Genomic DNA, 16,623 nt, shown 5'->3' with positions numbered 1-16,623 from the left:
AGGGGCACCTGGCTCAGTGTGTTAAAGTCTCTGCCTTCGGCTCAGGTCATAATCCCAGGGTCCTGGGATCGAGCCCCACATCGGGATCTCTGCTCCGTGACCCGCCTCCCCCAACCGCCTGCCTCTCTAGCTACCTGTGATCTCTGTCAAATAAGTAAATAAATAAATAAATAAATAAAATCTTTTTTAAAAAAAAGTCTGGGGGGGAAAAATCTCCAGGCTTTTTCATGAATGTTCTACCAAATCTTTAAAAAAAGGAATTAACACTAATTCTACACAATCTCTTTCAAAAAATAAAAGAGGTAAAAAAGAAACAATAAACCAATTCAGCAAAGGAGAGGATACGAGATCAATATACAATAATCAATTACAAATAATCCCCAAATGAAATTAAGCAATGCCACTTACTCAAACATCAAAAAAGAATAAAATACTTAAGAATAATGTTAGCCAAAGTACAAGATTTATAGACTATAAACTATAAACTATAAGACATGTTGAGAAAAATTAATGAACATGCAAATAAATACAAAGACATATCAAATTCATGGACTGCCAAGACTTAATGCTGTTAAAACAGGAATCCTTCCCAAATTGATCTACAGATTCAATGCAATCCCATCAAAATTCCAACTGTTTTTTTTTGAAGTAACAGACACGCTGATCCTAAAATTATAGAAATACAAGAGATTCATAAAGCCAAAACAATCTTGAAAAGAAGAAAAGCTGAAAAGTGTCAGGATTTTGCTGCATCCTTACTGCAAAATTATAGTAATCAACACTGTGGTACTGGCATAAGGAAAGACACAAAGACCTGTGAAATAAAACTGAGATTCCAGCAATATATGTATCTCTAGTCAACTGATTCTTTTTACAAGGGCCCCAACACCATTCAGTGGGGAAAGAACAGGCTACTCATACGCAATGCAATGAATGTGGATATGTACCTCACCCCACATACAAAAATTAACCCAGAATGGATCAAAAACCTAAATGGGAAGAACTAAAACTACAAAACTCTTAAAATAAAAACAGATATAGATCTTTGCCTTTTACTAGGCAATGGTTTCTTAGATATGACACCAAAAGCAAGAACCACCAAAGAAAACAATACACTGGATTACCTAAAATGAAAAACTTTTCCTTTGCAAAAGACCCTTAAGACGATGAAAAGACAAAGACAAGGAGAAAATATATGAAAGCCATGTATCTGACAAAGGATTAGTATTTATAATATAAAGAACTCTCAAAATTTAAGAGTGAAAAATAGAAAAGAATATAAAGAACTATTTCACCAAAGAGGATACACAGATGGCAAATAAACACATGAAGACACACTGAACATCATTAGCCATTAGGAAAAAGGAAATTAAAAACCACAATGATGTATCACTGCAAACCTAACCAAATGGCTAAAATAAAGAATACTGACACCACCAAATTCTAGCAAGAATGCACAATGTGGATCAGTCATATACTGCTAATGAGCATCTAAAATGGTATAGTCCCTATGGAAAATCTTTGACACTTTCTTCAAAAATAAAATGTAGAGGGGCGCCTGGGTGGCTTAGTGGGTTGAGGCCTCTGCCTTCAGCTCAGGTCATGGTCTCAGGGTCCCGGGATCGAGCCCCGCGTCGGGCTCTCTGCTTAGTGGGAAGCCTGCTTCCTCCTCTCTCTGCCTGCCTCTCTGCCTACTTGTGATCTCTGTCAAATGAATAAAATCTTAAAAAAAAAAAAAATTAAATGTACAACTACCATGCTATCTAGCAATTTTACTACTGGGTATCTATTCCCAGAGAAATGAAAGGTTATGTTTACACTAAAACTGGTACATGAGGGATGCCTGAGTGGCTATGTCGATTAACTGCCTTCGGCTCAGGTCATGATCCCAGAGTCCTGGGATTGAGCCCCGCATCGGGCTCTCTGCTCAGCCCGGAGTTTGCTTCTCCCTCTCTGCCCCTACCCCTGCTCAGGCTCTCAAATAAATAAATAATCTTTTTTTAAAATGGTACCTGAATACTTACAGTAGCTTTATGCAAAATAAATGAAACTAGAAAGAATCCAGCTCTCCTTCAACAGCTGAACGATTAAGCAAGATATGGTATATGCATACCATGGAATACTCCTCAGCAACAAAAAAGGACCTGCTGCTATACAAAATGACCTGGGCTAATTTCGTGAGAATTATGTATGCTGAGAAAAAAATCCCAAAAGGTTACATACTATATGATTTCATTTATATAGTGTTATATATATATAATATATATAGAAAATGGATATATATATATTATATATATATAATGGATATATAGATATAGATATACAGATACCCCATTTCATATCTTAAAATGACGAAACTATAGAAATGGAGAACAGATGAGTAGTTGCTAGGAATTGAGGAGGCGGCAGGGGCCAAAGGAAAGTGGGTGTGGCTACTAAGGGGCAGTATGTGGAATCTTTGTAGGGATGGGAATGTACTGTATCTAGACTACATCAAAGTTAATGTCCAAATCATGATACTGTATTACTGTTTTGCAAGATATTACCATAGGATAAACTTGGTAAAAGATACCTGGATCTCTACTTTTTTTTTCTTTTTAAATATTCATTTATTTGACAGAGAGAGAGAACATGTGCACAAGAAGGGGGAGTGGCAGGCAGAGGGAGAAGAAGCAGGGAGCTGAGCAGGGAGCCCAATGCAAGGCTCAAGGGCAGGACCCTGGGATCATGACCTGAGTTGAGGGTGGTCACTTAACTAACTGAGCCACCCAGGTCCCCCTCTTCATATTATTTCTTATAAATGCATGTGATTCCACAATTATCTCAAAATAAAATGTAATGTTTTTTAAAAAAGCAATTAACACACACATACAGCAACTGCAGAAGAATATAAATATATACAGTATCACACTGGAAATATTTCTAGTTTCCAGAAAGATCTTTTTTACCGTGGGGGGGAAAAAATCCAACCGGTTCAGCTGTACCTTAAAGTAATACAACTTATTAAAGTTTCTTAAGGTTGTGATTTTAGCAGTTACAGGCAGGCATACAATCAGCACTTATTAAAAGATACAATTTATCACACCTGTCAGAATGGCTAAAATTAACAACACAAAACAACAGTTGTTGGTGAGGATGCAGAGAAAAGGGGAACCCGTCTTGCACTGCTGGTGAGAAGCCACTCTGGAACAGTTATCAAAGTTCCTTAAAAAGTTAAAAATAGAAATACCCTACAATCCAGTAATTGCACAATTAAATATTTACCAAAAGAATACAAAAAGATAGATTCGATTTGAAGGGGCACATACATCCTGATGTTGACAGCAGCATTATCAACAACAGTCAAACTATGGAAAGAGCCCAAATGTCTACTGGATAAAGATACGTGTACATACACACACGCACGCACGCGGACAGGAATATTACTCAACCATCAAAAAGAAGGACATCCTGCCATTTGCAATGACGTGTATGGAGCTAGAGTGTATATATACAGTGTAATACACTAAGTGAAATGAGTCAATCAGAAAAAGACAAACACCATTATGATCTCACTCATGTGGAATTTAAAAAACAAAATGGATAAATAGAGGGGGAGGGAGGGAAAAAAAAGAGAGAAACAAACCATAAAAGACGCTTAACCATACAGAACAAAGTGAGGGTTGATAGAGGGAGGCAGGTGGGAGATGGACTAGATGATGATGGAAATTAAGAAGAGCACTTGTTATGATGACCACTGGGTGTTATATACAAGTGATGAATCACTGAGTTCTACTCCTGAAACCAATACTGCACTCTGTTAACTAACCTGAATTTAAATAAAAATTAAAAGATACACTTATTTAACTATAGGCATAGATGAGTCAATATTCTACACCACTAATTCCATCTAAAAATAGAGGTAAATCCATGACTTACAAGGAAAACAGTAAAATACACTGAAAATACTAGGCAAGATTTTATGTGAAATGCTCTGAGGAGATACATATAAAAGGAATACAGGTTACAGACTACAGGAGAAAAGAAAATATTAACCTTACTCTACCACAAGGGGCCTATTTACCATAACTAGAGTCCTTTTTCTTACACCAAAATACACCTAAAACTTTGTGTATGTGCTAAGTAAACTACAGGTCCATCCTTTTTTCTAAGAGATTAACAAATTACGGACATTAACAAGGTAACTGCTGAATATTAATTAAAGACTAAACTATTAAGATGAGAAAATCAGCAAAAAGAACCTACTGTCTTTGGCTGCTGATTCACTTTTTTATCTTCTAGATCCTTGAATTTTGATCGAAAAGAGACCATTTTCTCCTGAAGTTCTGGGGTACACAGTTCATACACATCCAACATAAGAGGAAATTTTACATCCTATATACAAAAAGAAAAAATATGTGTCAACACCCTTATAAAAGTAGCTATTTAAAATATCTTCATGCTTTTACAGTAGTACTTTCACAATTCAAATGAAGTTGATAATAAAATTTATTAAAAAATCACTTGGAAATCTATGCAGCTGAAAACATCATAGTGCCTATTTTCAAAATCAGTTACCAATTTTTTTAAAAAATAAGCTCCACGCCTAATGTGGGGCTTGAATTTACAACCCTAAGATCAAGAGTCGCACGCTCTACTGACTGAGCTAACCAGGCACCTCCTGGTCATAACTTTTTAAGATTAAAAAAATCTGTTTAGCTTTTTTTCCAATTAAACCCATGACTCTGACCACAGAAGAGTTACCAAAACATACATGACAAAAGAAGCATTTCAGAAATACAGCACATCAGCCTCAGTGAAAATAATGGATACCTACAACTAAAAACGGAATCAATTTACAAATGGGGGTCACTTAATGACTTTCTGTAATGTGAATACACCTTTACACAGAAATAAGTGATACGGTTCAATAACTAATATTAATACAGAAAGTTGGGGTGCCTGGGTGGCCCAGTGGGTTAAAGCCTCTGCTTTCGGCTCAGGTCATGATCCTAGGGTTCTGGGATCGAGCCCCACATCGGGCTCTCTGCTCAGCGGGGAGCCTGCTTCCCCCTCTCTCTGTCTCTGCCTGCCTCTCTGCCTACTTGTGATCTCTGTCAAAAAAATAAATAAAATCTTTAAAAAAAAATACATAAAGTTAACAGTATTAAATATTCTAAATACATTTATCCTTATTGTATAATAGTAAGTATATCTGATATTGTATTATGAATTTTAGCTCAGGAAGTTAGGATTACATTTACCTCCCCCAGGAATCATGGAGTGTGGATATGTAGCAGAGCTACAGCTCTACAAAACAGTTACATCATAAGGTTGGCTCTTACTCAAGAAACTACAATTATTGCACTAGAGAATGCAGCATGCCTTCTTCCCCACACTCCCATCCTCCAAACCTGCTGGGTCAGTATCTGTGGAGTTGAGGATCTGCTCAAGAGCAGTATTTCTGGGGAGTGGAGGGCATCCATGAGAACTAATTGGGAATCTTTTGAACAATTTTTAGGACCTCAGGCCCTACCTAATCAAACACTAGGGGTGGGCTGGTGGTGAAAGTCAGGCATGTATATGTTTAAAAATAAAAAGGATGGGGCGCCTGGGGGGGGGGGTTAGTCAGTTACTCATCTGTCTTCAGCTCAGGTCATGATCCCAGAGTCCTGGGATCAAGTCCAGCATCAGCTCACTGCTCAGTGGGAAGTCTGCTTCTCTCTCTACCTCCTGCTCTCCCTGCCTGTGTGCGCTCACTCTCTAACAAATAAGTAAAATCTTAAAAAAAGAAAAGAAAAGAACCACTTGTCTATTGTTAATAACTTCCATACTTAGAATATTTCAAAGAAAGTTTCTCCCTAAAGGAAGAAAGAAATCTATTGTGAATTAAGGATTGCTGTCAAAGAATTACAATGTTTATTATACTGAAGTTCATTACTAACCTTAAGAACTTTAGCATTCACAGATTCCTTCTCTTTATAAAAAAATCGAACCATCTGAATAGTCAAGTAAGCAGGTAGTCGGCTGATCTTAGACTGAGGGAAAAAAATGCAAGAAATCCTGTCACATGCAAATACAATACAAGTTTTTAATGTCTTGGTTTGGCAAAAACAAAGACTGGGTAAAATTTTTTAGAAACTTTTCATCAAAATGGATTTAATTTCAAAAGGAATGCACAACTTACAGATTTTATATATAAAGCATTTCTTTGCAATGTTGGAGACTGTTTAGTGATTTCTTCCTGAAGTCGCTAAAAAAAGAACATAACAGGAGACCAAACATTTTTAGTTTTAAAGAATATTTTTCTGCAATATAGAATCACACTCTTTTCCCTAAAGTAAGCTCTAAACCCAAAGTGGGGCTCGAACTGATGACCTCAAGAATCAAGAGTCAATGCCAGCAAGGTACCCTTAGAAGCACACTTTTAGTTCTTTTAAAAATTAGTATTCCTTAATAGACAACATACATCGATGGATTCATACCACCGAAAAATAATTTCAATGAAGACTATGTAGGAAAGTTTTTAGATATGAGTCAGTTCTTAAAAGGTATCAATTTATACTGGTGTGAACTCCTCAGAATGTAAATAATGTTTGATGTTTTAAATTGTAACACAAATGCTGCTCAGATTCTGAGTTTACAATGTATTTTATATAACATAAAAAAGCCTTTATGGCTTCTGCCTATATACAGATTATCAGAATACTCATACAGAAGGACAATTATGAGAAGGTAGGAAACCCCTGTTCCTTATTCTTTATGTATAAAAGCCTTCTAGAAGCAATTATTCTCAAATGAGAAAAGTTACACAGAAAATCTGTTAACCTAACAAATGTGGAAAAGACTTTAGCCACTATACATATCTTAACCATTGTGTCTGCCTTTCCGTTTTTTACAGTCTGTGTGACACTCAGCAAGACAGTTATCCCCTCTGGGCATCATATGGAAACGATGAGAATACCTGTATCATAGTGCTGTGGTTAGAACTACATAAGTTAGGTACATGTAAAAAAAACATGGACAACTATTTGGCATATATTCTATATTCAACAGACATAAGCTAGCTACTATTTCTAATTTTTAAAAAAGCACTACTAATGTGCTCTGCTTTGTAAGAACATTAATACACAAGAAATTAGAGTTAAAAATTTACAATTAATGTTCACTGTAAGCACGTTACTTGTATAAAAAATTAATTTTTAAAAATTACTAATTTCATTACCTAAGGAATCACTGTGTACCTTTTTAACATTTAATCAAGTCTGTTTGGCAACAAAAAGGTAAAGAAATATGGAGTCAAATCACTCTAGAATAATCAGAACCAATGATGATAATCCATCTAAACAGTGGGAAAGATAACATCTCATAAATACATGCTTCTCAAGAACATGTATCTGGTGTGATGTTACTCATCAGGTAAGCTACACATATTATCGATCCAATCCACTACCCAATCACTACCAATCCACTATCATCTAGAAGTTCCAAGTATATCTAGTTTTCTTCTGGGATTTTATAAAATTATGAAGAAAAGTATCATCCTGGAGAGTCCCTGGCAAAACATTCCATTCTATACGCTCCAATTACAGTTATGCTTCTTGTTTTGATGTTCTGAAACTTGCACATTATAACCTGCTATAGTACTCTTAGTGATTAGCTATTATTAAGCTTTTAAAATGAACTTCTCTTAAAAGTATGCCTCACGTGCTCGCTTCGGCAGCACATATACTAAAAAAAAAAGTATGCCTCACTACAGTCCCCCTCAGTATCACAGGGCAGAGAATATTACTTTCTATTTGCCTCTTATGTCTGCATTTACCAACAACTCCCCTAATTGATCTTACCCTGAACTGTAGATGGGAACTCCCTAATGACAAATTATCGTTTATCAATGCAATCCCTGCCCCAATTCATTGCCTATCCTTCAAAACGTGTACATATTTCCCAAACCATATTAAAGTACTAAATTCACAAGCCAAACTTTTATATTTTGTCAATCTGCTCATTAGAGTGCATTCTATAGTATGAAAATGGGGTAAGAGTGCTAACTGGAGAATCAGAGAATCAAATTCTAGACCCAGCTCTACCACAAAGCAATGAAGTCACTTACATTCCAGGGCCTCAACTGCAATACTGGTAAAAGGCAGAGGGCCCACGTGGCCTGATTTACACAGTACGATCCCAGTTTATACCTTGTCATTACTAATAAACCCTCATTAAATACCCTCAGAGGCCTCCTGCAATGCTTTTGTTTGACCTAACAATACACAACCTTGTGTTATGTGTGTTTCTATTTAATGACAATTCATGGTCTTCATAGCCAACTATACTCTAACTCATCCCTAAATGAAGCTTATCCAACATTTTCTCCTTAAGGCTTATCTAAATAAACATTCACACAGAGCCTTCTTGGGCTTAGAACACTAGACAGCACTTCAGCGATATGGCTGAAGGCCTATTTTAAATAGCACATCACCAATAAAAAGCAAAAGATTGAAAAAAAAAATGCAGGTACTAAAATTACTATAAAAGGACACTTGTTAACAGTATGAACTGAAACAAGAAAGCAAAGCATCACCTTTTTGGAGCTCAGGTGAGACTGTCTGGCAACCCAAAATTTTTGCCAGTCAGAGCAGGTCTACAAATGACCACGAAAGCACCCAAGTACTGATGTTAAGAGTTACAAATACATTTTAGCAAGTAAGTGCATCTGCAAATGCAGAATCCATTTATAATGAGGATCAACTGTAACTGATCTTACCAATTTAAGTCCTGTAAAAAGATACTTGACTTCTTGATTGATAAAACAGCTAAGCTGAAGCTGATTTTCCTTTCCTTTAGTGACCTCTTCTTCTTCAGATTCTGTACATTTCATGCTTTGAGAAATAAGATAAGGAATATCCCAACAGGTAATCAATCTGCTATAATATAATAAATTATATGTTGAACATAATAAATTATCCCCTTGCTATTAAAATTAATAGCATCAATATTTGCAAATGATATCTGATACAGGGGGAGTATCCAAAATATATAAAGAACTTATACAACCCGAAAATAATAATTCAATTTAAAAATGGGCAGAAGATATAAAGAAAATTAGACATTTCTCCAAAGACACAGAGAAGGCCAACACATGAAAAGATGCTCAGTGTCAACTCATCATCAGGGAAATAAAAATCAAAACCACAATGTCACCTCACACTATTATCAGAATAGCTAAAATCAAAAACATGAAAAACAAATGCTGGGGTCACTGTGTGGCTAGCTGTAAACATCCGACTCTTGATTTCATCTTAGGTGGTATCTTGGAGTTAAGAGATTGACCCCCATGTCAGGCTCTGCACTGGACATGGAGCCTACTTAAGATTCTCCCTCCCCCTACCCCACCTCTCTCTCTCCCTCTGAGAGGGGCCGGAAAAATCAAGTGTTGGCGAGGAAAAGGAACTCTCATACACATCTGTGGGTTGGAATGCAAACTGGTGTAGCCACTATGGAAAACAGTATGGAGTTTCCTCAAATAATTAAAAATAGAACCGCCTTGGGGTGCCTGGGTGGCTCAGTGGGTTAAGGCCTCTGTCTTTGACTCAGGTCATGATCCCGGGGTCCTGGGATGGAGCCCCGCATCAGGCTCACTGCTCAGCAGGGAACCTGCTTCCTCCTCTCTCTCCACCTGCCTCTCTGCCTACTTGTGATCTTGTCTGTCAAATAAATAAATAAAATCTTTAAAAAAAAAAAAAAAAAAAGAACCCCCTCAAAAAATTAAAAATAGAACTACCATTTAATCTAGTAATTCCACTACTAGGTATCTGCACAAAGAATACAAAAACCTACTTTGAAAAGACATATGTACCCTTATGTTTATTGCAGTATTATTTACCATAGCCAAATTATGGAAGCAACCCAACTATCTATCAATAGATGAATGGATAAAGAGGATGTGGGAAGTATCTACAATGGAATATTATTCAGCCATAAAAAAGAATGAAATCTTGCTATTTACAACAACATAGATGGATCAAAGGTGTATAATAAAAGTGAAGTAATTCAGTCAGAGTAAGAAATACTATTATTTCACTCTCAACAAGAATAAACGAGGTGGGTGAGGGTCTGGATGAAACAGTTGATAGGGATTAAGACTTATTGTAATGAGCACTGAGTAATGTAGAGAATTGTTGCATCACTATATCATACATCTGAAACCAATGTAACACTGGATGTTAATTATACTGAAATTTTAAAAATAGCATTATCCACTGGTATTTTAAACATTTTGTTTTCCCACATTTGTTTCAACATACTTTAAAGTGCTTCATGCACTTAATAATATGAGTAATGAATAATAAAAGTAATAAAAGGATAAACTAAACAAATGTAAGTTGGTACTTATACAGTCTTAAAATGGTTTTAACACAAAAATATATAAAAAGAAATCTAAGTTTCCACCCATGACCTAGAAAATAGTCCTTCCCTGAATTCATGAATTCATGCTTTATGAATTAGTTCAATTTTATATATGTAATCTGGCTGATATACTGTTTCATACAATAAAAAATTAATTTCCTATGAAGTGAATTAATGAGGCTGACTCTGCTAAAGATATTCTTAGGAAAAAATAATATCCTTAAAGTGTACATTTATCTAGGGACACCTGGGTGGCTCAGTTGGCTAAGCAGCTGCCTTCGGCTCAGGTCATGATCCCGGCACCCTGGGATCTAGTCCCACATCGGGCTCCTTGCTCGGCAGGGAGCCTGCTTCTCCCTCTGACTCTGCCTGCCACTCTGTCTGCCTGTGCTCTCTCTCTGACAAATAAATTTAAAAAAAAAAAAAAAAAGTGTACATTTCTCTAACTTCAGGATTTCTCTGATGGGGGATTTTTCCAAATTCCTAAGTTTCATTATATCTTTTAGGCATAAAAGCCTCTGAGGAATTTATCTATATACCCCACCCACCACTCCAATGAGTCGACAAGGCTACTGGTACCAATTCACTTCTAGTAAGTTATGAGTACATCTCTACAAATCTTGGCTCATAAGGATACGTAGTTTCAAATTCAACTCCGAAGAACTGATCAATTAAGCTTTTCTTTTTAGAAGGTGTCACTGCTGATGCAGATGAAGACTCTGTCTGCAAAAATTAAAATGAAATAAAAATTCTAATTTTTCTTTATATAGGTACTATTGTATATTTTCCCCACACAATCCAGTTTAGTAAATACATATTTAGGCTTTTAAAAATGTAATCCCTTTCTGGGAAATCCTTCTACTGTTCAAAAAACACTACCAAAAGACTATAGATGTTCAGTAATATCAATTAAGTTTAATAAATAATACAATGCATTCAAGTGTCAAATGCAAGCTTTCAAATTCTAACTACAGGCTGAGCATCCAAAGTATTCAAATACATGTCTATTAGGATAAATTTATTTCAAGCTTTTGGCATGGGGGAGAGTATAATTATCAAGGTATAATGAAAATCTATAATCACAAATATGTCAATTACCTCTTTAACAGAATCATCCTCTATGGCTTCCAATTTCTGTTGCAATACTCGCATCATTTGTATCCAACATTCATTAGCATCCTGTAATTTAAAAAATGACAAAGTAAATAATCCTGGCTGTTGATAATGTTTTATCTACAAAATCCTTCCAAAAGAATTACTGGTTCCTTAGGGAAGGGGAAGAAAGCGGTTTTTTATTTAAAAATATTAAGTCAAACTAGATTATTATACGATCTTCAGAACAATGAGGAATTCAAAAATATTCATTTACTCAAGAGATGTTTACTGAGCTCTTCCTTATGCTAACTACTGTTTTAGACACAGGAATAAACAGCAGTAACCAAAACAGAAAACGTTCTCAATGGGAACATAAAGTATAACAAATTCACCTAAAGAAAAGAGTTACGAGTTAAAAAAGCAGTATGAAAAAAATAATAAAAATAACAATAAAAAAAGCAATATGGGAACAGAAAATGATGAAGGGAAAGAAGTATGCTATTTCAATAGGCAAGTCAAGGAAATGTCTGTGATGCCTTGACATTTTAGCCATGAGACCTGAGTGAGGTCAGGAAGCAAGCCATGCACTATCTGAGAGCCAAAGAAATAAGAGCAAAGACCCTGCATAAAGATGGTACTGGAGGGTTTAAAAAGGTAAGTAGGAAGCCAGTGTGTTTGAGAGTCAAAAGAAGTAAGCGAGAGAGAGAGTGGCAACAAGAGCTCAGACAGGGACACAGGACCTCGATTATTCAGGACTAGAACAGAAAATCACTAGGAGGTAACAAACAAGGGACCAAGATAACCCTATTTACATTTTATAGACTCTGGAGACTGTGTGGAGAAGCACTGCAGGAGGACAAAAAACAGAAGCAAGGTAATAGTTAACAGACCACTCCAGCCAAGAAATGAGGATGATGTGAACCACAGAGGACTTGAAAATTGGAGCATGTTTGGAAATACAAATAAACACAGTTAGTGTACAACACCTAAGTTTTACATTTACAAAATGAAAACCACAGAACCTTGCCCTGTTTACCTGTTGAAGATATTGGCCTTGTTCACCCTTCTCTGCAAACTGTGGAAAAGCCATGTGCAAAAACTGCAGTAGAATAATAGGTGGAATACTAGAAGAAGTTTTATCCATGGAATCAAACAAATCTCTAAGGGCTTAAAAACAAAGCAAACACTGCTTTAATATGTAATATTTAATACTTAATATGACATATGTAATACATGTTACTGTATATTAATTCGAGATTAATACAAACAAAAACTGCTGAGTAATATTTTTAAGTATATCTACTACTTCTGTAGTTGTCAAATTCACAATAAGAAAAAGATTTGTTTGGGGGCACCTGGGTGGCTCAGTAGCTAAACGTCTGCCTTTGGCTCAGGTCATGATCCCAGGGTCCTGGGATCCAGCACCACATTGGGCTCCCTGCTCAGCAGTAAGCCTGCTTCTCCCTCTCCTACTCCCCCTGCTTGTGTTCCCTCTCTTGCTGTTTCTCGCTCTCTGTCAAAAAAATAAATTAAAAAAAAAATTTTTTTTTTAATTTGTTTTTAAATCTTGAAGAACTGACCAGACTTTATAATGTAATGACTAACTATAAACAACTTCTGAGTCCTACCCCTCAGTCTCTCTCTCCTTGCCAGGCTTTGTCTTTCCAAACAAAGCAGGGCATATTCATTCACTAGAGCAAACACATAACCTCTGTCTAGAGATCAAACAGGCTAATGTTACTGTTCTGGTACTATGCCATTATCAGGTCATCAGGTCACCACTCTCAACCTACCTTCTTTTAAGCCTGTACTTGGTTCCCATCTACTCAACTCCTAAATTTTAAAATCTGTTAAACATACTTCATGACTCTATTGATAGCTAAAAACCAAAATTAATTTGCCTTCTTCAAAATCTTTCCTCCACCATCTTCTCTCACCTTCATAAATCTCATGGTCAGTCACAGCCCTGCTCTGGGAGTTGAGAATACTTTTCCTCTGCTGACTTCCTAGCTATCACACCTTGCCTTTACTTCAAGTACAGCAAAATTCTAGTCTAGCCTCTCCTGACTTGTTTTATTAACTAATATGTGAAATGTTATCTATCATTATGATATAAATGGAAGACCCACAAATACTATCTCAGCACAAAGCCAGTGTTTAATAAAATGTTCCCAAATAAGACAACTAAACATGGTGTTTAAAATATTCTGGGGGTACTCCTCGGTGGCTCAGTCAGTTAAGCATCTGCCAATGGCTCTGGTCATGATCCCAGTTTTCTGGGATCAAGTTCCGCATCTGGGTCCCTGCTTAATGGAGAGTCTGCTTCTCCATCTCCCTCTGCTGCTCCCCCTGCTTGTGTGCATGTGTGCTGACAAATAAATAAAATCTTTAAAAAAACTTTTGGGAGAAGGAATAGCTAAAATCCTGTATCACTACCAATCTAATGTTTCTTAAAATAGAAAAGCCCAAATTGTAGTAACACTTTAAGGTACACATTACTCAAAATAAAAAATGACTTAAGATTTAATGTATACCATAAACAGCATCTCAAAGTACTTCATTAGTTTGAAATAAAAAAGTTAAAATGCACTCACTGTACATTAAGAGACTAGGTGGACATGACAACTAAATGCAAATCAATATGTGATCCTAAACTGGATCCCGAAGCAAAATAGAAAAACAACTTTATAACGGGCAATATTGAGTCAACTGACAAAATTTAAGTCATTTGTATTTTAGAGTACTTTATCCATGTTAAACTCCTACCTAGACTTTGAAAAATGGGGATTGTCTTGTGGTTATGAATGTCCTTTTTCTTGGGAAATACATACTAAAGTATTCAGGAATAAGACAGGATGTCTGTACCTTACTCTCAAATGGCTCAGAAAAAAAGAATACTGTTACAGAGAATGATGAACCAGCTGTGAAAAAAAGTTTGTAATTGGTGAATTCCTGGAATTGTTCTTTGTGCTAATTTTAAATTTAGCACAGAATAAAATTTAAAAATGAAGAACAGTATCTTTCATCCCTTCACTACAAGACTCATAGGATACTGGAGAAGTTGCTGCCATTCTGAGTTACCCTCAGATACACAAGCAATCAAGTGAACTAGGAATAAGTGATCATATTTTTCTCATTAAAAACCTCATTTCAACAAATAAATCTACTTTCAGGGAAAAAAAGGTCAAAGGAAAATCTCTAACTCCAAATGACACAAAGAAACCTACTGTTTATAGTATTACAAATGAACAGCTGACCACAATGAGATACTACTTCACACCCCTAGGCTGGCTATAATCAAAGACAGACAATACCAAGTATTATTAAGAAAAATTGGAACCCTCATTCATGGGAGAAATATAAAATGATGCCAACTGCTTTGGAAAACAGGCTGGCAGTTCCTCAAAAAGTTAAATATAGTTACCATATGACCCAGCAATTCCACTCCCAGATATGCACCCAAGAGAAATAAAAACATTATGTCCATAGGAAAGTTTGTAAAAATTTTCAGCAATACTTGTAATAGTCAAAAAGTGGAAACCACCCACATGTCTATCAGGGATGGAAGGACAAATGGAATGTGATATATCCCTACAATGGAATCTTACTCAGCAATTAAAAGGAAAAAAAGTACTAATACATACTAAAATGTCAATGAACCTTGAAAACATTCTAAGTGAAAGAAGCCAGACAAAAAAGACCACATACTATATAATTCCATTTATGTCAAAAGTTCAGAATAGGTAAATATACTGAGACTGACAGTAGATTAATGGTTGCACACAGCTGGAAGTGGTGAGGAGAAAACAGATTGAGTGTTAAATGTTATAGTTTCTTTTTCAAGACCACAAAAACATTCTAAAATTGTGGTAATGGCTGCACAGCTCCACATATACTAAAAGACACTGAATTACACACTTAAGTGGGTGAACTTTATGGGATGTGAATTTTATCTCCATAAAGCTGTTATCCTTGGGGCACCTGGGTGGCTCAGTGGGTTAAGTCTCTGCCTTCGGCTCAGGTCATGATCCCAGGGTCCTGGGATCGAGCCCCACATCAGGCTCTCTGCTCAGTGGGGAGCCTGCTTCCTCCTCTCTCTCTGCCTGCCTCTCTGCCTACTTGTGATCTCTGTCAAATAAATAAATTAAATATTTAAAAAAAAAAGCTGTTACCCTCTACCCCAAGAAAGGCATGGCTATAAAAATACCCTATACCAACCTAACCTAATGATTTGAGAGTATTCATTTTTAAAACCAGCCCAGAACAAATGGGGACAAAATATATGGTCTCATGTAATGAAGAAATAAGTTATTTCTATCCTTTAAGAATTTGTTTTTCCTCATACTTCATACTATTTCCTTACACTAACACCCACTAAGACGCTCTCTTATAATGACTGTATCTACAATAAAACCTCTCTCTGTATATCCAGAGATATATTTTACTAATAGAACCTAAAGTCAAAATTAATTTTAATCCAAAAAATCCAGACTATTTTTCAGAAAAAACAGACATCATTGGTTTATAATTTGAATAATAAAATGGGCCCTTAAGTTGCTTAACACTAAGTATAAGTACTCCAGTTTTCAATGAGATGATGTTTTACAAAATATCTTTTGTAAACTGAAAGTTACTAAACGAACTGAGTGAAAAGTAACATTTCTTGTATACTACACTGTCCTATCAGAAAGGCATATATTTAAGATACTGACCTGCAGTAATATACTGTGCTGAAGCCATTTCCCCTGAAGCTCTCAAGGCACCTGCATACCTGGGAACATTAAGGCAGAATTAAATAGGATTCAATTCACTCTAAAACTCAAAAGGGAAGAAATTAATTAAAAGAGTTTATAGTGACACCCTCAACTGCAACTTAATCTGAGTTGTTTCCATGTTTTATCTTCTTTCCTTCTGGTCTTATTCCTATAACCCTTATATGGGCAAAAAAGGAACACTAGGAAAAAAGAGAATTTAGATGAATGAAGCCTACTTGAAATTCTTTATCCTTATTTAAAAAAAAATTTTTTTCCTGAAAACAATGTGAAACAAAACGTACATTCTTAATGTCCATTATTACAAAGAAAATAAAATACACTTTCAGAAATAAGAAAAAAACCTTAGGTCAAAAACATTAAATCAAAA

General features: G+C 35.8%; 1 protein-coding gene across 3 annotated transcripts in view; it reads right to left on the bottom strand.

Annotated features, from left to right (window-relative positions):
* USP14 (ubiquitin specific peptidase 14) overlaps positions 1–16,623 on the bottom strand; it is a gene marked incomplete at its 5' end in the record, with an annotated part of 49,571 nt that overhangs the window by 6,866 nt on the left and 26,082 nt on the right. For all 3 annotated transcript variants that reach the window (XM_082698775.1, XM_082698777.1, XM_082698776.1), the window contains 8 exons: positions 4,246–4,374; positions 5,925–6,017; positions 6,167–6,232; positions 8,744–8,858; positions 11,024–11,109; positions 11,485–11,565; positions 12,518–12,648; positions 16,194–16,252. In XM_082698775.1, coding sequence (XP_082554901.1) covers positions 4,246–4,374; positions 5,925–6,017; positions 6,167–6,232; positions 8,744–8,858; positions 11,024–11,109; positions 11,485–11,565; positions 12,518–12,648; positions 16,194–16,252 — 760 coding nt within the window. The remainder of the gene's footprint in view (positions 1–4,245; positions 4,375–5,924; positions 6,018–6,166; positions 6,233–8,743; positions 8,859–11,023; positions 11,110–11,484; positions 11,566–12,517; positions 12,649–16,193; positions 16,253–16,623) is intronic.

The sequence above is a fragment of the Mustela nivalis genome, assembly GCF_964662115.1.
Source record: "Mustela nivalis genome assembly, chromosome: 14".
Taxonomy (NCBI): Eukaryota; Metazoa; Chordata; class Mammalia; order Carnivora; family Mustelidae; genus Mustela; species Mustela nivalis.
This window is presented reverse-complemented; position numbering and strand designations above follow the sequence as displayed.